This window comes from Trachurus japonicus, chromosome 6 (assembly GCF_045865225.1).
Source record: "Trachurus japonicus isolate A0001 chromosome 6, Traja_1.0".
Classification (NCBI taxonomy): domain Eukaryota; kingdom Metazoa; phylum Chordata; class Actinopteri; order Carangiformes; family Carangidae; genus Trachurus; species Trachurus japonicus.
Window position 1 is genome coordinate 32,837,415 of NC_140912.1, and position 26,507 is coordinate 32,863,921.

General features: G+C 43.6%; 2 protein-coding genes across 2 annotated transcripts in view; one reads left to right on the plus strand and one right to left on the minus strand.

Moving 5' to 3' along the window:
- Window positions 1-7,485: 7,485 nt before the first annotated feature.
- Window positions 7,486-18,767, plus strand: pdcd2l (programmed cell death 2-like). The gene is made up of 5 exons (XM_085780241.1): window positions 7,486-8,014; window positions 11,551-11,567; window positions 13,997-14,319; window positions 15,204-15,879; window positions 18,342-18,767. The coding sequence occupies exons 1-4, from the start codon at window positions 7,528-7,530 to the stop codon at window positions 15,559-15,561; spliced, it is 1,185 nt and encodes a 394-aa protein (XP_085636367.1). The 5' UTR covers window positions 7,486-7,527; the 3' UTR covers window positions 15,562-15,879; window positions 18,342-18,767.
- A 1,677-nt stretch (window positions 18,768-20,444) lies between these two features.
- The window catches only part of LOC146986496 (nuclear factor of activated T-cells, cytoplasmic 3-like), a 42,603-nt gene continuing 36,540 nt past the window's right edge, over window positions 20,445-26,507 (minus strand). Inside the window, exon 11 of the mRNA XM_085780486.1 lies at window positions 20,445-21,282. Within this exon, the coding sequence (XP_085636612.1) occupies window positions 21,131-21,282 (152 nt within the window). The 3' untranslated portion in view covers window positions 20,445-21,130. The remainder of the gene's footprint in view (window positions 21,283-26,507) is intronic.

A 26,507-nucleotide genomic window follows, 5' to 3' on the forward strand; every position in this document is an offset into this window, starting at 1 on the left:
CAAAACCAAAGACATAGCACCGAGATCCTATTCCCTCCCAAAAACCCTTCATGCACTTCCCCAAACGAAGTACATGTGAACTACAAAATGAGTAATTAACTCTGGTTATGATCAACGTTTGATCCACACAATGAGGAGCAACGTGATTCATGCACTAATAGGCTACAGTGTCATAGGGCTCACTGACATATTGAAAACGGACTTTAAATTCAACCAAATAAGTTTAAGGTAAACATAAATGAAATATTAATCAAAAATAATCCAAAGAAATAGATAAATAAATCAAATAAATCAGAGAGGGAGAGAGATAGATAGATAGAGAGAGAGAGAGAGAGAGAGAGAGAGAGAGAGAGACGAAAAGAATAAAGAAAAAAAGAAAAAGGAGGAAACAAAACAAACAAACAAACAAACAAAAAGTCACAGTTGGTTATAACTCAAAACTCACATGGAGAAAGCATATACACCTCTCAAACATGTTAGTTTCATTAAATGTCTAGTGAGGATTTTCAAAATAAAGGTACTCAAAGACGGTTTGTCCAAAACAGAAGTCCTCCGTCATATAATCGTAGTGGTTTTCAGGTTTACCGTTACCTTATTTACTTGATTTAGTCCAGAAAATAGACTCATCGGCTCTCGGAGCTTGGGCATTCCTGCGGAGTGCCGGTGCCGGTGGATTCTTGTGGTGGATTGTTACGAAGGAAATCCTCTGCCTCGGTGACGGACGTGAAGACGCGGCGCCTGCCGTCATGGGTGATGACCAGGTGAGCGGGGTAGAGCAGCCCGTAGCGGATGTTCATGGCACGGAGCTTCGCCTTCACGCCATCGAATAGACGCTGACGCTGTCTGGTCTCAGTTGACAGGTCTGGAAAAAAGCTGACCCGCTGATTATTGTAGCGCACCTCCCTCTGTCTTCTGGCTGCTTTGAGTGTGTTTTCACGGTCTTTATAGTTCAGAAATTTAATAACAATTGGTCTGGGCGCTGAAGACCGGCTTGTGTTAGCTTGGCCGACCCGGTGTGCACGCTCAATCACAGGGGTGGGGGTCAGAGTGTCGCCCAGTAGCTTGGGGAGCCAGTTTTCCAGAAAACTGCACATGTCAGGGCCCTCGGTTTTTTCAGGGAGACCGATTAGTCTCAGGTTGGAGCGTCTTGCTCTGTCTTCTTGGTCTTGGATTTTATTGCGCAACATCTCTGTTGTACCTTCCAGTTGTTTCACTTTTTGTTGGAGAATAGTGACATCATCCTCTGCATGCGATATTCTCTTCTCAGTTTCGCCAATTCTCCTCGACTGGGACAACAACTCTCCCTTGATACTGTTAACAGCCCCCATCATGTCAGCTGATTGTTGGACGAAATCCTTCTTCAGAGAGCGTATTGCATTCAGTATCTCAGTATTTGACGGTCCGCCGCTAGCATGAGCCTCCTCGTGGTTGTCGTTAGCATCCTGGCTAGCTTCGGTCATAGCTGTGTTGTTTTCTGCTGTTTGACTCGGAGATTGTTGTCCTTGTTTGTTGTTTTTCCGTGTCATCATAATCCCCGGGACTTTTACAAGTATAAAACTGAGTTTGAGTTAACTTTTAGCCGTTCCTTTTAGTATTTTCTCAGAAAGTCAGTGACGAGCCAAGTTACTGCGTGTCTGTCAGTCGCACTCCATAACCGGAAGTCCGCTCTCCTTCTCTATATTTAATCACCACCGTCTCTCCGTCATATTGTCCACTCCCAGAGCGCAGGAGGAGGAGAGGACGGCGCGGCTGCATAGGATAATAAATAAATACATGGTGTAAATAACTATATGTTCCTATGATACTGTGAACATATGATCGCGAGTCAATTAAATCTCAAACCCTGGGGAATAAAATCCAGTAATCGTTCGCACAATTGTTACATTCTGTTTTCTTGTTATAAAGATAAGTGTCATGTTTGATCATTCCTCAGAATGTAACTGATTCTGCTAATTATTCAAAGTTTTATCGATCAGTCTAATTACTGTAAATAATACAGCGGTGAGCCCCGTGCGTAATTCTGCACCACGGCACCGCTGGAGGAGAAAGGAGGGAGAGGGAGACCATGATGAATGGTTAATAACTCGTTTCAGATTAGAACTGTTGTCATTGTTGTAACTATGTGCCGAACCGGGTCCAGCATGTGAGAGGCAGCGCACCAAAACAACACCGCGTGCGCTCTGAGCCGCTGACGCCATTAACAGCTGCAGCAACACGTCACGTCGCCACTTTCACACCTGCAGCTAATTCACAACAGCGACAGAACAAGAGCACGTCAGGCTCATTGACATGCAGATCACATTCATGTGGTGGTTTGCATTGACCATCTACGGTTAAAACAGGGCGTGTACAGGGCGGAACGTGAAGCGGATTCAGCTGCGCACACTTGTAGGAACTCTGTGATTTATAAAGGGAAGTTTGCTTGCAAGTGTGCGTGTGCAGGGTTTTATAAGTCTGAATATTTACTGGCGCATGAAAACTTGGCTTTTGGGCATGCGTACACTTTTAGTAACGATCCCACGCACACAGTTTTATAAATGAGACCCCCTGATCACTGCAGCTCTCTCTGTGTGTGTGTGTGTGTGTGTGTGTGTGTGTGTGTGTGTGTGTGTGTGTGTGTGTGTGTGTGTGTGTGTGTGTGTGTGTGTGTGTAAAAGTGTCTAAGTGTCAGAGAGAGAGTAGGTTAAAACTTGCTAACTGTTAGCCACCGTACCTCAGGCGTTGGTCTCCCGTCAGATAAAAGCTGCTGTTGTTCTTCAGATGAAAGCTCATTAAGGTGTTCACCTCTCCAGTGGAGCATCACTGCAGTTGAATTAGCTGCTAAACTGCTGGAGGCTAAAAAGCCAGGGGACACGTCTGTGTGTTGACCATTCACCAAGGCAACGTGAACAGAAGTGCAGCTCAGACATGGTGCAGTTAAGTTAAGAGGCAGCGTAGCGTTGTGCCTCTTCACCTCCATGTGAACTCTCTGTGGGAACTTACTGCACATGTGCAAACAGCCACATACACACCGTACTGACAGAAGAGGCAGAGCAGCTCTGGGCCTTTGCTCTGTAATACTACACATGGCTGAGTGGTTTGTGCAGCTGCTGCCTGGACAGAAGCTAGCTCTGTTTACTGGCTTTTATTAGACCATGAAAATCACCACATTCTGACACATTGAACTTGTAGTAAAGTTATCTGAAAGTCCAAAAGAATCCAACTTTAGATGAAGTGAATAAATCAAAGCCCTGACTGCACCTCACTGGTTTTTAGTCCAGTCTCTGTTTCTCTTCATGTTTCACCTCCACTACAGAAACACATGTGATGTATCAGACAATAACTGATCTATAATCAATAGCTGCTGGCTCCACCTCTTTCCTGAGGCTCTGTGATGTTAAGATTCCTTTATTCCTTTATTTGTCCCACAGTGGGGAAATTTACACTTGTGCAGCAGCAGCAACAAGTAGCAACAGGATAAAAGAGGAAAAAAAACAGTTTATAGTGAAACATTCAAAGCCAACATCCCATAAAAAGCAGGTTTCAGGTTTTTCTGTCTCTGAGCTTCATTCAACATGTGTTTCTACACGTTAGTTGTCATGGTAACAGAGTTCAGCCTCACATGTTTGTTGTCTTGAGCATGGTCAGTAAATCTCTGATCAATGTGGCTGCTCAACATGAGTTTGTCTGGATGGAGCCACAGGTGGAGCTGACAGGTGAAGAGGCGGAGTCACTGCGTCTGTGTTGAAGCAGCAGCAGCTTCTCATGAATATTAATGAGCTGTTTTCTCTCTATAGCTGTGTCCCAATTCAGGGTCTGCATCCTTCGGAGGGTGGATTTGAAGGCCAATTACGTCACAGCGCTGCGCGAAGGCTGTCCCAATTCGTCTAAATTCGAAGGGTCCTCCAAATGCAGCCTCCAAATGCGTCCTCCTTTCCCCTGCATTCGGAGGATGCATCGCTACTATCCTTCGCGGCCTCCCGTATCCCAAGATGCTTTGCTGCACCGTTGTTGTTATTAGCAACCTAGCCGCTAGCTATCGAACGGTAGCAGCTCTGTGCTGTAGCCACGGTAACCCGGCTGTACGGCCGGCGCGGAGGTGTGGCTGCCTGCTGCTGAGCTCTGCTCTGGCTGCACAGGTGAGGAGCGGAGGCAAAGCATCTGTGACAACTTTTAATAAGAAAGCTATGAAAACACATTACTTGTGCTCTTTATTCTCTATTCACTTAATAGCCTGAAGCCTACCCCCCCCCTGGCTGCTGTTCAATGGTTTGTGTATATTAATGATAACTGCCCTTGTATTGATTCTACTTCTTTAAAAAAAAAAAAAAAAAGTGAGGAGCGGTGGAGCGGAGGAGCGGTAGAGCCGTTGTAAGCGCCATTTTTAAATGTTTAACGTCCGGCCGTTGTTTACGTTAGGCCGTTGTTTACGTTCGGATCAGGAAATGCTCCGAAGGCTAGACCGTCCCATTTACCGACCGTTGATGCGGCCGTCGGAGGAGCCTCCGAAGCCGTTGCCTCCGGAGACCGCGTAGGCTGGGTCCTCCGAAGGCTGCAGCCCCTGAATTGGGACACAGCTTATGTGACTGTTTAACCTGCTTCCTGTTGCTTCAGCTGTTGGACTTTGATTTTCTAAACTTGTTCTTTCTGAAGCTTCTTCAGCTCTGAACAGATGATGAGACACTGAACGCTGTCAACAAGGAGCTTTGTCCTCAACTCACTGCTTTTATTCTTTATTCAGATTGGAGTACTGCAGGATGTCAGAGATCAGCTGTTCTTCTCTGGTCTCAGCTCTGAAGTCCAACCCCTCCCACCTGAGAGAACTGGACCTGACTGGAAACAGGCTGCAGGATTCAGGAGTGAAGCATCTGAGTGGTTTTCTGGAGAGTCCAGACTGTAGACTGGACACTCTGAGGTCAGTTCACTGACTGTTACTGTTGTAGATCTTAGATCTTTGATCCACAACTGAACCTGATTGATCTTCACTCAGAACTTGAATCATTGACTTTGATGTCATGAATGAAGGACGTTTGAAATAGTTGTTGTCTCATGTTTCCACTTGTTCTTCTCTCACACTGACAATGACTCTTCACTTTCAGCTCATTTCACTCAGTGTGATCAATAATCAATGACCTGATCACTGCAGCTGTGTGTGTGTGTGTGCGCGTGCGTGCGTGCGTGTGTGTGTGATCTTCATTTCATCTTCTTCTTTTATTCTTTATTCAGATTGTACAACTGCAGTTTGTCAGACATCAGCTGTTCTTCTCTGGTCTCAGCTCTGAAGTCCAACCCCTCCCACCTGAGACACCTGGACCTGAGAGGAAACTACATCCTGAGCTCTTCATCTCTGCAGCAGCTTCATGATCTTGTGAAGAGTCCAGAGTTTCGACTGGAGACTCTGCAGTGAGTCTGATCTGTAGCTGTTTCCACAGCTGATGAGACTGTGGGAGTGAAATAAAGTGTAAAGTGCAGCAGGTGAACCTGTCAGGATGTGACATCACACATGACATCATCTATGACATCACAGACTCAGAAAACGCTGCAGCAGCTTCAATGTGTCAATCATCAGTGATCCAGTCACAGGTAAAGGTGTTGAGTCAAACAGGAACAATGAGCTTCACCTGTCACTCAAGTACAGGAAGTACTTTTACTCCACTAACTCCAAACTAAATACTTTTACTGTGATACTGTCATTATAGGAACTTTTACTCTGCTCCTATATTATAGTATTCACTGTGATACCTTGAAAGAAGTACTTTTACTCTGATACTGTCTACAGAAACTACCTTTATTGTTGTGCTGTAAATACAGTAAGTATTTTTACTGTGTTACTGTTAGTAGCTACTGCCACATCCACTTGTCGTGCACAACAAAACACAGCAAAAGACCAAAATACATGTTTTATAACGAATTTCTTCTTTTCGCCCTCAGTCTTATTAAACAGAAAGATGCCATTTAATTAAACTATTTAGTATTATTGATAAGTATGATTTACAAAAGAAACCCTAGCCTTCATTTTTCACACACACATATGTAGATCAAATACCATTTCCTGTACGTTTTTTTTTTTTTTTTTCTTTTTCAATATTTCCTCTTTCAAGACTCAACATGTAGTCATACAGAACAACAACATGAAAAGATAAATATTATTTAGGTGTCAGGCTCAGTTACATTCCAAAATGAAAGTGTTTATTTTCGCAAATTACAATAAAAGGATGTTTTTTTCATGGTTTTACAGTGAATGTGTTGTCGAACAAGAGATTATGAATAAACGCAAGAACTGTCAGTTTTAGTTTTTTAATCACACGTGAAAAACTATGGAGTGATATTTGTAATTTTGTTGCTATCAATGTTGATGGTGATTTTATTTTGTTTTGGAGGAATGTACTACTGTTTGGGCTCCCTGACCTGAAAAAAACAAGGAAAAAGCCAACATAACTTTTATTATCAACCTTATTATTTTAATGGCAAAATTTCATATTCACAAATGTAAGTTCATTTGAAAAAAAAGACAAACTTCTTTTACCGGTGAGCTCAAGCAATACATAACCTCCATCAAATGTTCAAGCAACCAGAAAGTGATTAAGACTTTCAATATGTGTGAAAACTTGAACATTTTTTTGTAAACTTGTAAATTCCCCCTGGCGTATAATATAGATATGCTTTACAGATTGCATTTTATTATGAAAAACTGTTTTTGTAATGTGAAACAAAGTTTTGAACAAAAAAAAATAAAAAATCATACGTGAAACGGAAATGATGTCACTGTTTATTATTATTCTGTTCGTGAAGTTTCCGGTCGGAAGAAAAGGACATCACCTTTATTATAAACGTATTCATTTTGTATGGCAAATTTCACATACATAAATGTAAACACTCCAAAACCTCACCCAACTTCAGAAGTTTCTTGCATGAGTTCAAAGAGTACATGAAATCCCTTACACTAATTGACACTAAACAAAGCATCACATCCATAGATATTTATGAGAGATTTTTCAAAGAATAAAGAAGTGGAATAAAGCTTACACATTCTATTTCCCTTTTTTTCCTTTTCTTCTATAGGCTACCATACCATATGTTATTTTTTTCCATGATTTTATGTTTTCTAATATTGCTTAAAACAACCAGATTTTATTTTTGATGTATTTATTATTTATGTTTATTGATACATATTGGAGCACCTGTCTGATGTTTCATGTTTGATTGTATGTAGCTACAACCCTGTTCTCTGTACATCCCTTTGTATGTGCAATGTTTTCAATAAAGCTCATTGAAAAAAAAAGAAGAAGAAGTTTCCGGTCGGAACCTTTCTCTTCCTCGTTCACTGACGTGTAAAAACTTAACTTTACATTATTTTAACCACCGTGTTGCATTTAAAAGTGTATTTTAACACCTGAAACATTTTCATACATTATATCTCTAAGGCATGTGTGCAGTCGTGTGGTTGTATTTTATTTATAAGACATTCACTCCCTCCTGTCCTGTCTGTGGGGGCGGAGGTATTTTGGTGACGGACCTCTGGCTCTGCACCGACACATGTGAGCGACCATGGCTTCACCCGGCGGCGGCACCGGGGAATCGAACCTGATCGGTGTGTGTGACGGGGAGCTGGACCCGAGGAGACACCGCTCCTCTTTCCTCACCAACAAAGTGGGGGGGCGGCCGGACTGGTTACCGGGGCTCGCGCCGCCCTGCACGCGCTGCGGTCGCTGCGCAACAGCCCCGCTGGTCCTCGTGGCTCAGGTGTACTGCCCCCTGGGCGCGAGCCCCTACCACCGGAACCTGCACCTGTTCGCCTGCCTCGCGCCGGACTGCAGCGGCTCCTCGGCGGGATGGACGGTGCTCCGCTCCCAGGGGCTGGAGACCGAGGCGGCGGCCCGGCCCGATCCGCCTCAGGAGCCTCCTCTGTCGGCTACAGACTGGTGCAGCACCGCTGAGGACTGGGGCATGGAGGAGGAGGAGGAGGAGGAGGAGGAGGAGGGTGGGTGGGGAGGGGCAGTGAAGAAGGAAACACAGGTCCAGGTGGAGGTGGAAGGTAAGATTAAGATAAGATTACACTTTATTGCGAATGTTTGTGTTGTGTATGTCTGAAATAATGGAGGTATAGTTACTATGTGCGAATGTTTATGGCTGGTTCGTGTGCAGTAATTAGTCAGGATGCGGTTGTGTAATACCTGCAGTGTCTGAGTGAGACCGGGCAACAAAAACGTGAATATGGATAAAATATTTAGTTGCTATAATATGTGGTAATATCTGATGCAATACACCTGGCACTTTAAACTGATGTGCACTTTAGGGCACCGTGCAATACAACTTGGTACCCAAGTCTCCTGCACTCTAGCACTTGTCACTTTGGCCCAGCACTTTTGCACCTTGCACTTTATCTCTCAAACTGTTTAGATTCCACTACTGGCCTGATTATCTGACCTGTTTTTTATCTTGTTGTCTGCATTGTCATGTCGCTTATATAACTGTGTTATCCTGTCACTGTACTGTTTTTATGTTTTGGGACTCCGGATGGAAATGAGCATTGCTGCTATAATCTGGCACATTTACATGTTTTTATATGTACATTGATGTGCACTGTCCCACCCAAATAAACAAATAAAGTAAAGTATTGTCAGATCACTCTGAAATTTGTCTTGCGTCCCATGACGTCCAAGGTTTCACACAAATAATAACAAAATACTAAAAACATACATTTACAAAAAAAAGCATAAATGTTACCCTCAAAGGTCACATTTAAAGAAAAACAAACAAACTACCTCCTAACTTCATTCACAACATAAATCCAACATTACAATGTGTCTTTGGTGCAACTGCCAGTGCTCAGTCTGTACATGAACCCTAGGGTCTAGTCGACTTAGAGACCAAACTCTGATTTAACAGTTTGACAGACTGAGGGACAAAAGAGTTCCTCAGCCTGTTCAGTCGAGCTCAGGTAAAGACCGAACCACATCAGTATCAGTATAAAAGTATAATAAAACATGTAATAGCCTATATATTTTCTCTCTCTTTTTTCACTTTCACTATATCAAATCATGGATATAAAGTTCTTTATTTTTCATGCCCCTGTTTTTTTCAATGAGAAAAACAAAATATGCAACATTTTCAAAAAATAAAAAATAAAGGTGACAAAGTAGAACATTAAATCCTTGACTCTATGTCAGTAATTGACCTTTGTGTATGATTTCGATGCATTAGCCTAATATTTTTGGAGCAATGAGAGTTTATTCTAAAAAAAAAATTTTTTTAAAGTGTAATAAAAACTTTCACTTAACCTCATATCTTTTCAACAACCTCAGACCAGACCATAGATTAGAGTTGTTGTTGTTAATGTATTATGCCCTTTTTTCCAGTAGAACCCCTGTGCAAAGTGGAATATTTGGGATGAGGTCCCTCTCATAAAAGTGCAATAGAAATGTTATTTTTGTCACTTTCACCACATCAAATCTTTTTAACAACTTACCATAAATATTAAGCGTTTTTTTAATTATTATTTTTTATGCCCGTGATTTTTTTTTTCAGTGAGAAAAACACAAAATACGCAATATTCTCCCAAAAAATGTGGTGCAAAGTGAAATATTTGGGATGAGGTTATTACAGCATTGACTAGGCCAATCACTGATAACAACATTGATTTTGATGCATTAGGCTATTATTTTTGTAATGAGAGCGAGTCAAGACTGTAATAACCTCATCCCAGATATTTCACTTTGCACCTCTATTCTTTTTTTAGAAAATATTGCATATTTTGTGTTTTTCTCATTGAAACTAATCATGTTTTTTTCTGACAAACGGGGCATAAATTTATAAAAAAATATGTAAAATAGATAACTTCATATCTTTTTTTTACACTTTTATAAGAGGGGCCGTTTCAGTACCTCAGGGTATTTTTGGAATAAACTTTAATTGCTCAGACTAAGAGCGGTTCCAAAACCACTCATGAGTGACAAAATATCAAGGACGTTCACGTCGCCCGGATCGGCGTCACCGGGGCCCCACCCTGGAGCCAGGCCTGGGGTTGGGGCTCGCAGGCGAGCGCCTGGTGGCCGGGTCTCCGCCCACGGGACCCGGCCGGGCCCAGCCCGAAGGAGCGACGTGGGCCCGCCTTCCAGTAGGCCCACCACCCGCAGGAAGGACCATGAGGGGCCGGTGCCGTGTTTTTTGGGTGGCAGCCGTGGGCGGGGGCCCCAGCGACCCAATCCCCGGACAACGACTCTGGCTTTAGGGACATGGAATGTCACCTCGCTGGGGGGGGAAGAGCCTGAGCTCGTGCGGGAGGCTGAGAGGTATCGACTAGAGATAGTCGGGCTCACCTCCACACACAGCCTGGGCTCTGGAACCCAACTCCTTGAGAGAGACTGGACTCTCTTCCACTCTGGAGTTGCCCATGGTGAGAGGCGGCGAGCTGGTGTGGGCTTGCTCATAGCTCCCCAGCTCAGCCGCCATGTGTTGGAGTTCTCCCCACTGAACGAGAGGGTCGTTTCCCTGCGCCTTCGGGTCGGGGATAGGTCTCTCACTGTTGTCTCGGCCTACGGGCCGAACGGCAGTGCAGAGTACCCGGCCTTCCTGGAGGCCCTGGGAGGGGTGCTGGAAAGTGCCCCAACTGGGGACTCCATCGTTCTGCTGGGGGACTTCAATGCCCACGTGGGCAGCGACAGTGTTACCTGGAGAGGTGTGATTGGGAGGAACGGCCTCCCCGATCTGAACCCGAGCGGTGTTTTGTTATTGGACTTCTGTGCTAGCCACAGTTTGTCCATAACGAACACCATGTTCAGGCATAAGGGTGCCCATCAGTTCACGTGGCACCAGGACACCCTAGGACGGAGGTCAATGATCGACTTTGTAGTCGTGTCATCTGATCTCCGGCCGTATGTCTTGGACACTCGGGTGAAGAGAGGGGCTGAGCTGTCAACTGATCACCACCTGGTGGTGAGTTGGATCCGCTGGCAGGGGAGGAAGCTGGACAGACTTGGCAGACCCAAGCGTATCGTGAGGGTCTGCTGGGAACGTCTGGCAGAATCCCCTGTCAGGGAGGTCTTCAACTCCCACCTCCGGGAGAGCTTTGACCGGATTCCGAGGGAGGCCGGAGACATTGGGCCTCATTCACCAATATCTTCTTAAGAACCTTCTTAGATTCTTTCTTAAGTTGTTCTTAAGAGGTTCCTTAAGAAAACCCTACGTCAGATTCATCAACGCGTTCGTAAGCCTCAGAATTGTTCGCAGCTGTGTTCTTATGCCATCTCCTCGTAAGTTGAGGGCGTGTGCCAGGTGAGTCTAATTAACATGTGATTAGCATAGGTAACCGCCCCATCAATGCCCGTAAAAGGGCATGAGACTGCAGGGCCGTGTGCACACAGAACCCACAGGCAATGAGCAGAGAAGGTGAAGTGAGAAAGAAAGTTGAAATGCTCAAATGAAAATCTGGGAGGGAGCACCAGACACCAAACGTAAAAAGAACTTACGTAGTGAAGTGGCGCTACTGCGGCAGGAATGAAACAAAGAAACAAACAAAAGGCTTTTATTTAGTTTATATTTTTATATTTATATTTAGGCTATATTTAGTAGCGTCAGCAGTGGATGCAGCTCTTTGGGTTGTTATCTGAGTGACCACACTTTCACGTGTGCCATCATAAATATCATCATATTATATCACATATGAAAAAAAACAGTTGTGTGTAGTGTGAACACTTACAGTAAGTGCACTGTTGCAGCCCGCAATTAGGAAAAAAAAAATTAAAACTCTGATGAAAAAATAATTCTTATTCAAATCATATAATATCATACAACTGCAGAACAAAAGAAAACACTATAATCGGTTATTTTTCCAGAAGTCTCAGCACTTAAAAGTGCGTAAGTATACTCCTGACTGTTCGTAGATTTTGTTCTTAGTTAAGAACAAATTCTGGATAAGAAAACATTCATGAATGCCACAATCTTCGTAAAAACTTCGTAAGTAGGACTTAAGAACAAATTTGTTCTTAAGAACGGTTCGTGAATGAGGCCCAGTGAGTCTGAATGGACCATGCTCCATGTTGACGCGGCCATCCGGAGCTGTGGCCGTAAGGTCTCCGGTGCTTGTCGCGGTGGCAATCCCCGAACCCGGTGGTGGACACCAGAAGTAAGGGATGCCGTCAAGCTGAAGAAGGAGTCCTACCGAGCCTGGCTAGCTCGGGGGACCCCCGAGGCAGCTGACGGGTACCGGCAGGCCAAGCGGACGGCAGCCCGGCGGTCGCGGAAGCAAAAACTTGGGTCTGGGAAAAGTTCGGGGAGGCCATGGAGGAGGACTACCGGTCGGCCTCGAGGAAATTCTGGCAAACCATCCGACGCCTCAGGAGGGGGAAGCAATGCTCCGCCAGCACTGTTTACAGTGGAGGAGGGGAGCTGTTGACCTCGACTGGGGATATCGTCGGACGGTGGAAGGAATACTTCGAGGATCTCCTCAATCCCACTGACACGCCTTCCGTCGAGGAAGCAGAGGCTGAGGATTCAGAGGTTGATTCATTCATCACCCAAGCTGAAGTCACTGAGGTAGTCCGGAAGCTCCTCAGTGGCAAGGCACCGGGGGTGGATGAGATCCGCCCTGAGTACCTCAAGTCTCTGGATGTCGCAGGGCTGTCGTGGCTGACACGCCTCTGCAGCATCGCGTGGCAGTCGGGGACAGTGCCTCTGGACTGGCAGACCGGGGTGGTGGTCCCTCTCTTCAAAAAGGGGGGCCGGAGGGTGTGTTCCAACTACCGGGGGATCACACTCCTCAGCCTCCCGGGGAAAGTCTATTCCAGGGTGCTGGAGAGGAGAATTCGGCCGATAGTCGAACCTCGGATTCAGGAGGAACAATGCGGTTTTCGTCCTGGCCGTGGAACGCTGGACCAGCTCTACACCCTCCGCACGGTGCTCGAGGGTGCATGGGAGTTTGCCCAACCAGTCCACATGTGTTTTGTGGACTTGGAGAAGGCTTTCGACCTAGTCCCACGTGGCATCCTGTGGGAGGTGCTCCGGGAGTATGGGGTCGGAGGCCCTCTGCTGAGGGCTGTACAGTCCCTGTATGACCGGAGCAGGAGCTTGGTTCGCATTGCCGGCAGTAAGTCAGACCTGTTCCCGGTGCGTGTTGGACTCCGGCAGGGCTGCCCTTTGTCACCGGTTCTGTTCATTATTTATATGGACCGAATTTCTAGGCGCAGCCAAGGGCCGGAGGGGGTACGGTTCGGGAGCCACTTGATTTCATCTCTGCTTTTTGCAGATGATGTTGTCTTGTTGGCTCCCTCGAGCCAGGACCTTCAGCACGCACTGGGCAGTTTGCAGCCGAGTGTGAAGCAGCTGGGATGAGAATCAGCACCTCTAAGTCCGAGGCCATGGTTCTCGACCGGAAAAAGGTGGCTTGCACCCTCCAGGTCGGGGGAGAGTTCCTGCCTCAGGTGGAGGAGTTTAAGTATCTTGGGGTCTTGTTCACGAGTGAGGGGAGAACGGAGCGCGAGACCGACAGGCGGATCGGAAATGAGTTTCCTCCGCAGGGTGGCAGGGCGCTCCCTTAGAGATAGGGTGAGGAGCTCTGTCACCCGGGAGGAGCTCGGAGTAGAGCCGCTGCTCCTCCACATCGAGAGGAGCCAGCTGAGGTGGCTCGGGCACCTGTACCGGATGCCCCCTGGACGCCTCCCTCGTGAGGTGTTCCGGGCATGTCCCACCGGGAGGAGGCCCCGAGGAAGACCCAGGACACGCTGGAGTGACTACGTCACTCGGCTGGCCTGGGAACGCCTTGGGGTCCCCCCGGAAGAGCTGGAGGAAGTGTCCGGGGAGAGGGAAGTCTGGGGATCCCTGCTCCGACTGCTGCCCCCGCGACCCGACTCCGGATCAAGCGGATGAAAATGGATGGATGGACTTTCATTGCTCCAAAAATATCTATCAATATGGATTATAGCAATAGGCGAATTTGCAAAAAATGTTGAACTATCCCTTTAATGACATAACCCTTTCAGCTAAATGAGGTTTGGGTCCTCCCTCAGAGCGTCCCGTGGAGCCGGACGTCAGCAGCCGCCTCCAGGACCTCAGCCTGGGTCGGTCCGAGGACGGCGTTCCGGTCGGCGTTCCGGTCTTCTGTCCGTTCTTCATCAGCGTGGCGGAGGAGTCGGACCTGCGATCGGCGGAGGAGGAGGAGGAGGAGCACGTGAAGGAGCTGCTGAGGGACTACGAGAGCCGGGAGGGGGCGGTGGCCATGACGATAGGAGGAGGAGGAGGAGGAGGAGAGGAGGAGAAGTACGAGAAGAGCCGAGCGAGACACGGAGACCAGGTGTTCTCCAGGTTCATGAAGCAGCTGTCTCTGTGTCCGCGGCAAGTCCTCAGGTACGGACACGTCACGTCACCATGGTTACCTGGTTACACAAGATTATAAAAGTAAATGCACAGATACTGGTCCATTTACTTAAAGAGATAGTTAAACATTTTGGCAAATTGGCCCCATTGCCATAATCCCTACAGTCATAGCAGTAGGTTCGTTACCTTTAATTGTCGGTGCAAGCTGTTTTTAGAACGGCAGAGCAGAGCCGTGAGCTGCTCAGAGCTACACTACGCCAATTTGCCAAAATGTTGAACTATCCCTTTAACGTAATAATAATAATAATAATAATAATAATAATAATAATAATAATAATAATAATAATAATAATAATGAATTACATTTATATAGCGCTTTTCTACCGTTACCCGATACCCAAAGCGCGTACAGTAACCATTATTCATTCATACACATTCACACCGGTATGAATACTGAATTTAAATGTTAGCTTGTCATTTGTAATTTAAAAAACCCTGGAGGATTAATTATTGGTCCTATATTAATAGTTACTATATATATATATATATATATATAAACTATATTTGATTTTACACATTGTTGTAAAATTAAGTCATGTATAATAATTGACTTGTTGCAGCTCGTAATTAGAGCTGCAACAAGTAATCAATTAAGTGAACAATAATCGATTATTAAATGAATCGTCAACTATTTTGATCATCTAATAATCGGTTTGAGTAGTTTTTTTAAGAGAAAAAGTCCAGATTCTCTGATTTCAGCTTCTTAAATGTGAATATTTCTGGTTTCTTTGCTCCTTCATGACAATAAACACACATTTACACATTCATAATAATCGTGATGATCGTAATATATGTGGTTATTTCCTCTGACAATAAATCGTCTATAACTGTGACATCCCTACTGTGATACACAGGTACTGTCACCACGGCAACCCGCGCTTCATCTCCGAGCCGCCGGCAGACATGGCGCGGGCGGTGCCGGCGTGCGGCGCCTGCGGAGGAGCGCGCGCCTTCGAGCTGCAGCTGATGCCGGCGCTGGTCAGTCAGCTGCAGAGGAGGAAGAGGAGGAGGACGGAGGACGGAGGAGGAGGAGGAGGAGGAGAAGGAGGAGAAGGAGGAGGTACAGAAGAGGAGCAGGAGGAGCAGCAGCTGGAGTTCGGGACGGTTCTGGTCTACACCTGTATGAACAGCTGCTGGACGGCCGGGTCGCGGTCGGCGCTGCAGGAGTTCTGCTTGGTGCAGGGCGACCCGGACCAGCAGCTGTTCAAATGACATCATCATGACATCATCGGTGGGCGTGGCTTCATGTGTTTCCCACCTGAGACTTTGGAAGCAGAGAAAGAGAAGGAGAAGAGATGTTGTTGTTGTTGTTGTTGGACCTGAACTGAAATCTGATGAATTAAACCAGAGTTTTAGTTCCTTGGAGCCTGGAAACAGCACGAGACTTAAAGTTTGGAGAAAACTGTCACACCAAACTGAACTGAACCGATGGGAAAACCAAAACAAAACATGAAGATAACACAACATCAGATGTTTGAGAGACGTCTCTCTGGTGTTGGGTTGCATCGGTCTTTCTGAAATCCTGCTACAGTTTGTTTCTTATAGAGCTCCGGGAGCTGACGTCACGCTGACGTCACGCAGCCCCGAAACTGACAGCGACGCCATTTTGGCAGGAATCAGCAGATTTTCGTAGAGTAGATACAGGGGAGAGCCTGGTGCGGAACGAGAGTAACAAAGCGATTTTCTCCGAGCTCATACAAGTTTCACATGTATAACTTTGTCAGCATGAAGTATGACCTAACAGAACTGCTAAACATATTGAGGATACGTCTTACTTTGACCGAGTTACGTTCAAGAACCAGCCGTTTTCAGTGACAGAAAAACTCACTCCGGCGTAATTTTTTTCGATCGATCAGCTGTGTTTACCGTTTCAGGTGTCATAGTTATGATGGTTAGACCATAGACTGTGGGTTAGACGGATAAATTAGTCCTCTAACACACCCTAAAGCTTGACATGTCAGGGTTTTTCAGTATAGAAGCAACTAGGTTTAAGTGAGGGGAGTCACTGTGGGGAGTAACAGCTGTCATTTCATCCCTCTGCACATTGACAATGAACCTGCCTGTCACTCTGTCGGTACCGCGATCACACTGTGTGTTACAGGATTAATTAAAATACACAACGTAACGTAAACAATGTGACTGTATATGTAGATAGTGCGGGAGGACAGACGTGGATCGGTGGACCAGGAGAACAGCTGCATAACATTAGGCAGTAAAATGGAAGATTTTAAGCCGTCTGTTCACATGATCTCACTTTAATTCCAACACATTGGACTTAATATATATAAAAACTAAATAGATTAAATATTACCGACCCTTATAATGCCCCCGGGGCGCTTTTCAAAAGTATCTCCGGCCGCCGGCGGACGTCCCAGACGTGCCGTATGCGGACACAGCTAAGTTAGGCTACCTGATCAACTTTGCATCGCGCTGCTCTAAAAGCATACAGAAGCCTGGAGGGTTACACATGGACGCAGTCTGGCTTTGTGATGAACGTCCAGCTGTGGAATCTACCAGCAGAAACCTGCTGTATCCTCACTAGAAGGGTAAGTGTCGTATCATCCCAGTTAATGCAGTGTAGCATGGCTAACGTTAGCTCGTAGCTGTCCGGGGTGCTGTCGGGGTGCCGACCGGGAGCTCTCCCCGGTGCTGATCAGCCCGCGGCGGATGCGGCGGTGCGCTGCGACCGGCTCTGGGTCAGCTTGGAAAGGCTGGAGGCGAAGGAGACTCACATCTTATATGTGTTTGCCTCTTTCTTTTCTTTTTGTCACCGTCTTTCCTGCTTGTGTCATTTTGTGGAGCACAAAGAGCATAAAGCCGGCTTGTGTATGCTTGTAGAGTAGTTGATCAGGTAGCTGTGTCCAGATACTGCAGATCTAGGACGTCTTGTTCGGCAAAAATATTTTTGAAAAGCACCCCGGGGGCATTATAAGGGTCGGTAATATTTAATCCATTTAGTTTTTTTTATATTAAGTCCAATGTGTTGGAATTAAAGTGAGATCATGTGAACTCAGACGGCTTCGGCGCTTACAGTCAATGCTTCGGAGCTGGCCAGTTTCCTGCCAAAATGGCCGCTCGAACGCTGGAGGTCACGTGGGGTCCGGAGCTCTATTGGACGAATTAAACGTCACACAACTCATAAATTATAAATTCACATTTAAACTACAGTCTCTGCCTCTCAGGTCAAATCAAATCATATAAAACTGAAGCCATTTGTGTAAAATTTAGTCTTAATTCTTGTGTCAAACATATGATATAGTGTGTATATATATATATATATATATATATATATATATATATATTTATATCTATATCATATATTATAATCATAATTCTGTGATTTAAAAGGTTCATCGGTTAATTTTTGTGATCATGAGAGAGTTGAGGAAGATTTTTAGAGGCTGGTTCATGTTATTTAGACTCATATCTGGACTAATTCAACCAGATTTTTAGTTCTTGGAGCCTGGAAACAAAACATGAAGATTCAACATCAGACGTCTTGTTTCTGAAATTCTGCTACAGGTTTGTTTCTTATTGGACAAATGAGACGTCACATGATAAATTATAATAAAAAATTGACATTTAAACCAGAGTCTCTCAGGTCAAATCCTGTTCAACAGAATCCTATAAAATTTGAACCATTTGTGTGAAATTGTTGTGTGAAGTCTTGAGTTGAGGCTTAAAAACATGACATATGTCATAGATTATAATCATAACTCCAAACTGTGATTTAAAAGGTTCATTTTAGGTTATTTTTTCTGATCAAGGTGTTACTCACACTGAGGATGAGTGAGGTGAGGAAGATTTTAGACTCAAATCTAAACGAATTAAACCAGAGTTTTAGTCCTTGGAACCTGGAAACAGCACGACACCTAAAGTTTGGAGAAAACATTCACAGCAAACTGAACTGATCAGATGGAAAAACTAAACAAAACACGAAAATTCAACATCAGACGTCATGTTGGCGTCTTGTTTCTGAAATTCTACCACAGGTTTGTTTCTTATTGGACAAATTAGACGTCACATGACCCATAAATTATAAAAATTCACATTTAAACCAGAGTCTCTCAGGTCAAATCTGAATCATTTCCAAACAGTGATTTAAAAGGTTAATAAGGTTGATTTTTGTGAGGATGAATGAGTTGAGGAAGATTTTTAGTGGCTGGTTCCAGTTTTTCAGATTCAGATCCAAACTAATTAAACCAGAGTTTTAGTCCCTGGAGCCTGGAAAACAAAACAAAAAAAGCCTGAAAACAGAATGAGACCCAAAGTTTTGAGAAAACTGAACTGAATAAAACATGGGAGATTCAATATCAGATGTTGTAGAGACGTCTCTCTGGTGTTTGATGGCATTGATCCAAAGTATCAAAAATATTGGACAAATTAGACGTCACATGACCCATAAATTACAAAAAATTCACATTTAAAAAATCCTGTTTCTACAGAATCATATGAAATATTTTGAATAATTTGTGTGAAAAATCTGAAGAAGCTCTGAACAACAAAGTTCGTTTCCCTGTGATCACATAACGCTGCTCCTTATTGTGCCTTAAAACTAAACAGTTCATCGTTACTAGAATTAAAGTTATTTTTCCTTTGACAACTTGGTCTCGTCTCATTATTATCATTATTATTAGTGTGAATAAAGCCAACCCCAAGGTCACTGGTTTAAATCCCGTCTGAGCAGTCTTGTTAGTGTGTCAGCCTCTTTGAACTTTAACTAATACCACTTGGTCTGGCTTATTTTTAAATCTTGAGCTTGCATGAGCAACCTTGATAATGCGTATGCCCCCCCCACCCCCACCTTTCCTCTTTACCTCTTTCTATCTTGGTTTGTGTTAACATGTTTCTTGTTTATACCGCTACTTTAAGATTTAAATGCACTGTAACTGTGAAAACCAAGAAAGCAGCAGAGACAAAGCAAAAGTCTTGAATGATTTGTATCCATCATTTCTTGTCCTGCGCTGCCCACTAGTGGACGTCACAGACAGAATTCACCTCTTCTCCCCAGCTTTCAATTAGCTACAGGTGTTTGTTAAGAGACTCATTGAAAACCTTCTACCATTCAGCTATCATTCCACAGTCAATAATTCATGGCAGTGAGAAACTCTGCATATTATGTGATGCATGAGCAACCTTGATAATGCATATGCCCCCACCACCTTTTATCTTTACCTCTTTCTATCTACACTTTTCTTTCTTTCTTTTTTTAAGCAGAAGTCAGTGAGCCTCTTATACAGGGGTTTCTTTTACCTGCCTCTCATTGAATGCAACTGTAGTCAAGTGGTTAGATCACTGGGCTGATGATCCTAAATGTCTACTGACCATGAGTTCGTGGGTTCGATTCCTCCCTTGGTCGTACCTTTGCATGTTGATCACTACTTGCACTATTTGTCAATTGCGTTTGCTATTTCAGCAATGGCGCTCAGCTGCTTTCAACATTCACACGCATTTCCTTCAGGAAATACAATTTCTAGTTGTTATTTTCATCAAACACACAGCTCAGACGTTTGTTTTTGTTTTTACTTCAACCTTTGCGATACATTAATAATGAAACTCACTCACACCAACTCAGTCCAGGTTGAACAGCAGAAATAATAATAATTATAATTATAATAACAACAAAAACTCAGCGGAAGAAAGAAAATGTAAACAGAGTAAAACCAGCTATAAAAACAAACAAAACATAAATGTAAATGATGAGCTGAAGGACGTTTTTTTTTTTTTTCACATGGACTTGATCCAAAGTATCAAAAATAGATTTCTTCTGAATGAACTGGCCGATGAAATATCAACAGGATGATTTTATGTTGTTTAACGTCCTGATTGTGTCAACGTCAAAGTTTTTTTTTTTAAGTTTTTTTGTGATTTTCAGCCCTTCGTTGTCGTTTTTCTTTTTGTCCAATTTATCGAGAAAATCTAAAAAAAACAAACAAAGAAACAAACAGAAAAAAAACTCTTTGGTTTCTGTCGTGAGGTACGAGTCGAAGTCGAAGATTCCTGAGACGGCGACGGAGACGTGACGTAATGACCCTGATGGGCGGAGCCTGAGTGGACCCGTCCTGGCTGCTGATTGGTTCGTTTTTGGTTTGTCGGTTTTTGTTTTTTTTGTCTTTTTTTTTTCCAGGCACTTGGAGATGAGTTCGACCGTCTTTGTCCAAACAGCAAACAATAGAAGACGAAGGAGGAGGAGGAAGAGGAAGGAGAGAAAAATAACAGGGAGAAGGAGAAGAAGGAGAAAGAAAAGAAGAGGAGAAGAAGGGGAAGAAAAAGGAGGAGGAGAAGAAGGGGTAGAAAAAGATGGTGAGGGAGAAGAAGAACAATGGAGAAGGAGAAAGAAAAGGAGAGGAAGAAAAAGAAGAAAGGAGAAGAAGAGGAAGAAGAAGAAAGAGAAGGAGGAGGAGGAGAAGGAAGGAGGGAAAGAAAAATAAGGGAAGGAGAAGAAGAAAGAGAAGGGGAAGAAGAGGAGAAGGGAAAGAAAAGGGAGGAGAAGAAGATGATGAGAAGGGGTAGAAGAAGAAGGGGAAAAAAAGAAAGAGAAGGAGGAGAAAAAACAAGGAGAAGAAGAGGAAGAAAAAGGAGGATGAGGAGATAAAAGGAGAATAATTAGAAAGGAGGAGGAGAGGAAGGAAAAAGAAGAAGAAAAAGAGGGGAAAAGGAGAAGAAGGGCAAGGGAAAAAGGAGACGAAAAAGAGGAGAAAAAATAGAAAATGAGAAGAAAAAGAAGGAGGAGAGGAAGAAGCAGCAACACGGCGGTCGTCTCCTAAGGAAGCAGCAGCAGCTACGGAGCTGCTCCTCCTCCTCCTCCTCCTCCTCCTCTTCCTCCTCCTCCTCCTCTTCCGATGTACTGGTGGTACTGGTCAAACTGGTCGGGCTGGTTGCCCACGGCGACGGCGCTCAGGCTGCAGATGTCTCTGTCGATGATCTCGTTCACTGCAACACAAACAAACAGGAAACAGAAGCTCGGTTATATGACTCCCATTCTGGCATCATTACACTGGCTCCCTGTTCACTTCACAATACACTTCAAAATTCTTTTGATCGTCTACAAATCCCTTCATGGCCTCGCCCCTTCATATATCTCCGAACTTCTTACCCCCTCCACTGCCACCAGAACCCTCAGATCCTCAGATCGTGGCATGTTGGCTGTGCCTCGTTCACAGAAAAAAAAAGTCAGGGGACCGGGCCTTTTCTGCTGCAGCCCCTCGACTCTGGAACAGCCCACCAGAAGCCATTAGAAAAGGCGACTCTGTTGAGGCTTTCAAGAAGCTCCTTAAGACCCATTTCTATGTTTTGGCTTTTAACTAGCACTTCATCTGTTTGTTTGTTTGTTTTTTGTTTTGTTTTTTATATAATGCTGGGATTTAATAATTTGTATCTCTTCCTTTGATTAATTGAAGTATATCATATTGTGTTGCATTGATGTTGTTTTATCCTGTGACCTGCTGTCTGTGAAGCACTTTGGTGCAAATGCTCTTTGCTTTTAAAGGTGCTATATAAATAAATTAAAGGTTGAATATGTAGAATATTTATTAAAAGCTATATTTTTTCAAAAATAATACATCCATGGGGCCTTTAGAGGGGTAAAGAATGAAAGTATTGCTTTTCCACAAAAAAATTTTTTTTAGTCTGAATTATTATTTTTAATTTTTTTGACGGGCTCGACAATGACTTTCTGTCAACGTTCTGTTTACATTCGTACCTGCCTGTAGCCGACATGTGGCTCAGTTCTCCGCTGTTTTCCTGCCTCCTCCCGGTCGGATGCGTTTGTTTCCAACCAAGCCTTTTTAATAATCAATCGGTGGATCAATGGATTATCATATACTTGTTTGGATGGGTGTATTTGTGTAGTCTTATCTGTCATAAACACGTTTATCGTCGCGGACTTTCGGTGCCACGGAGCTCCTTTTTTTTTTTTTTTTTTTCCAACTTGAGGAGAGCAGTGACTGCGGAGGCTCTGAGGCTCTGAGCAGCAGCGGTGTGAAGGCAGAGAGTCTCCACTCTCCCTGTAACAAGCTACAAGTCATTTATTATGCTGTTAATGACGGTAAAAATGAAACATAAGGTAAATTTCCTGCTTAGTCCTCCTCTTCTGCTGTCCTCTGATCAGAGCGGAGTCCCTAGCAACGGCCCGTTTTACCTAGCAACGGTCTGGCAATCGACTGCTGGAATTCTTTTTCTGTTGTTGTTCTTGTAATTCTACATAGTCAACCTTTAAACTTAAACTTAAACGTATTTATTTTTACACCGAGAAGAAAACTCTTCACACAACCTGAGAAACACTGTACTTTTACGGCTCGTTCTCCAAATGCTAACACACTCGTTGGTTCAAAATGGTAAAAAAACAAAAAACAAATACATTGTGCATTTCTGCTGCAGCCATGTTGAAGTCAACGGATTTTCAAATCAAAATACTGACAATATGTAAAATGAAATATGAAAAAGTATTGAAAATAAAAAATTATATGAAAATATGAAAAAGTAAAACGGCTGAGGAAGAAACACAACACATTGTTTTTATAATGTGGTATTCAACCAAACGTGGCCAGATGCAGAAGAGAGGCGGTGAAGATGTTTTGTGGTTTTGTGATGCTTTTTTTTTCTTTACGTATTTACAGTAAAATGTATTTTTTGTAAGAACTTTGTAAATCACTAAGCACAATAATACATGTTGTGTTGCTGTAACTGAAGCAAAATGATGCATCGCTGATTCAATCTTGTTACAATATACAACAATTTATCTAGATCTAGATCAGAGGTCGGCAGGCGAGACACTACAGCCAGGTTTTGATCCATTTTGAGATTTTGGGCTATTTCTCTTCCTTAACATGTCTTCTTTCAGAAAAGTCAAAATAAATGGTAGAAAATCCACATGAAGGTTTTTATTTTACTTCATTTTGTCTCTTTCGTCAGTAGATTTCTACTAAATTCACCAAAAGTTAGTCTGACCCATGTCATGTCAGGTATCATTGTAAAGCTCTCTCTCTCCTGAACAATAATATGGGCTCTAAAAATTGTCATTTCCTCCGTATCAGCAACAAATTGTAAAAGTAGATTGACAATAACAATCTGGAATTTTACAGTACAAGTCTTTAAAGGCCGTTTTCTCAAAAAGTGTTTTTCAGACTCAGACTCTGAGCTAGAAATCTCCACTTCAGCAGCACTTACAGACACCAAACCTTCCAGTCTGATCCCTTTCTATATTCTGAAGGTTTTTACAGAGGGGATTGTTAATATATCATCCACAGCCTGATTTATACAACATTTTATTCCTAAAAACATGGGGAAATTGGATTCTTTTTAGGGCTGGTGACAGTATTTTCCTCATTTACAGAGTGTTAAAAAGAGATATCCAAAATCCTCCTCTGTAAAAACTTCTGACTCTAGTATGTCAACAAAATAAAACAAGAATTTTGAAAGTAGCTTTATCCATTGGTCAGATTTCTGTTCTAGAAAATGTATGCAAATTAGTGCATATTTCATTAGATATGACCTCATTTACATATTTAAACATAAAATTTGACAAAACGTGTAATACAAAAAAATATTTGTCTTAATGTGAGTGATGAACTTGGGAAGTTTCATGGTGATATCTGTTATTTTTTTCTATTCACCTGTAGTGTCTCCCCTTAAAAAACTGTAGATAAAAACATAATAATGTATTTATATTTAGCTGTTGTTGTTATGTTTCTGTGTGTTTTATTACTTCCTGGTCTGTGCTGTGTAAAACCAGGTCAGAGTCCCTGCAGGCAGATGGATCAATAACTCGTCAATAATAATAATAACAACAGAAAGCTGATCGGTGCAGTTCTGTGCTCGGCCACCAGAGGGAGCAGCTGCTGCACTCACTGTTTCATCTGAAGAGGAAGAGGAAGCTTCATGGAAACTGTTTCCTCTCCGTGACTCATTGATCCATTAACTGATGATTAACGACCTGATCGATCGATGGGAGTCTGGCTGTGTGTGTGTGTGTGTGTGTCTGGCTGTGTGTGTGTGTGTGTGTGTGTGTGTGTGTGTGTGTGTGTGTGTGTGTGTGTGTGTGTGGTCGTAGTAGTAGAAGCTGCTCAGCTCCTCGTCTATTTACAGCAGAACACACACTTCATTCAGTCTATTCATAGCTGCTGTGAAACCTGACACACACACACACACACACACACACAGTGATAACCATCAGCAGCAGCAGGGAGTCCATCAAACACACACACATACACACAGTACACCTGCATCTGGACACGCACAACTCAAACTCCAGGTGTGTGTGTGTGTGTGTGTGTTTGAGCACACAGACAGTGACCTTTGACCTTTAAACACCAAACTCAGGTCAGTTCATCGGGTTTGAATGTTTCCGATGAATAAACGTGTACCGTAAAATTCGGTGTACACTTTTTTCCCCCTTTTTTTTCATCCAAAAAGTTGGGTGCGGGTTACACACCGGTGCGTTTTCAGCCATCAGATGGAGCTTGACCACATGAAAGTACAGTGATCCGATCGGCCAAACCACCCGCGTTGTGACCGGTGTAAACTAGGGATGGGACTTTTTGTCGACAAAACGACCGACATTCGACACAAGCTCCCCTCGACAAAAAAAATAGAGTGTCGACATGTCAAGGGGGCGGGGCTTGTGGGATGTCCATGTGTAAATTGCATTTTGTCTTTCAATATTTCCTATTCAAATAAACAGCAGAAAGTGCCACTTTTCCCCTAATGAAATACATTTTTTTAAATAAAACAAATCCACTTTTTCTAAATGGGATAGCTACTTGACCCTCACTCGACTTCACATGTGACGGGAGCGTCTGATTAATTAACAAGACTCGCTTGGGTCCGCCATAGTCTCTCACAGAAAATAATCTCATACCCCTTTCTCACTGGCCAAAAAACCCATTTAAAGGATCATTTCCGTTTTTTACAACCTGGAGTGGACCTTATTAAAAGATCACAGAACACTGACCAAAAACGATTGAAAAAAAAAAGAAGCGACAGTCTGTTTTAAAGTGACGTGTTGTGCCGCGGACGTCCGTCATACAAACCTGCGTCGAAACCTGCGTCGACCCGCTAATTTTAGTGGGAAAACGGCTTTATTGTCATGTTTTTTTAACAGCGTTTCACCGTCAGTCAGCCCCTCCTCCTGCTGGACTCGGCCTCTCTCTAACGTACCGGCACACACACACACACACACACACTATATCGCGCTAAATGTACAGTATTCAAATTACCCCGCAATCTCTTTTTTCTTTTTAAATTTAAAATAACGTGAGCAACAATACAGCACAGAAACTTCATGTTGTAGACTTGTGGAATAACTTGTATAACGTTTTTATAAAAAAAAAAAGGAATAGAAAACCTTGTTTTCCCAGTTTGAGACCCTCAAGAATAAACTGCGACTTATATTCCGAATTTTACAGTAAATCTGCTGCGTCACCTGATTTAAAGACACACACACAGCTCATTATAACAAGTCCCCCCCCCTCTCTCAATGTTTTAAGCCAATAAATGTCTTTTCTTCTTCTTCTTCTTCAGGTGTATGTGTGTCATTAAACTATGATGATGATAAAATCGTTAATCACTATCTCATCTGTACGGTTATTGATCGGTTATTGATCAACGTCAACACCAGCTCTGGTTGTTTTATTGTAACGTTGTATTTCTACTCTGTGATGTCATGAAGGATCCTCCATCGTCCTATCACAGCTGCCGCCCGCGGCCTCCGTGACATTTATCCACAGACGATCGAGCGGCGGTTCACGGCCAAAGTCAAAGAGTGTGTGTGTGTGTGTGTGTGTGTGTGTGTGTGTGTGTGTGTGTGTGTCTGTGTGTGTGTGTGTGTGTGTGAGGAGGCGGAGATGGAGATGGAGGGTCGGCGGCCGACGACAGCTGCTGCCGACTGAGACTCTAAATTAACTCCGTCTGCATCATTCAGAGCAGCAACCAGCACACACAGCTAAGAATAGCCCTCACACACACACACACACACACACGACATATAAATAACCAGCATCACAGAGCAACAGAGTGTAAACACACACACACACACACACACACACACACACACACACACACACACACAGCTGTCCAGTAGAAACTGATTCAGAACCAGTCTGAGTCTCAACTAATGATTTTTAAAGATCAATACACTGTTTGTTTTTATCAATGAATCA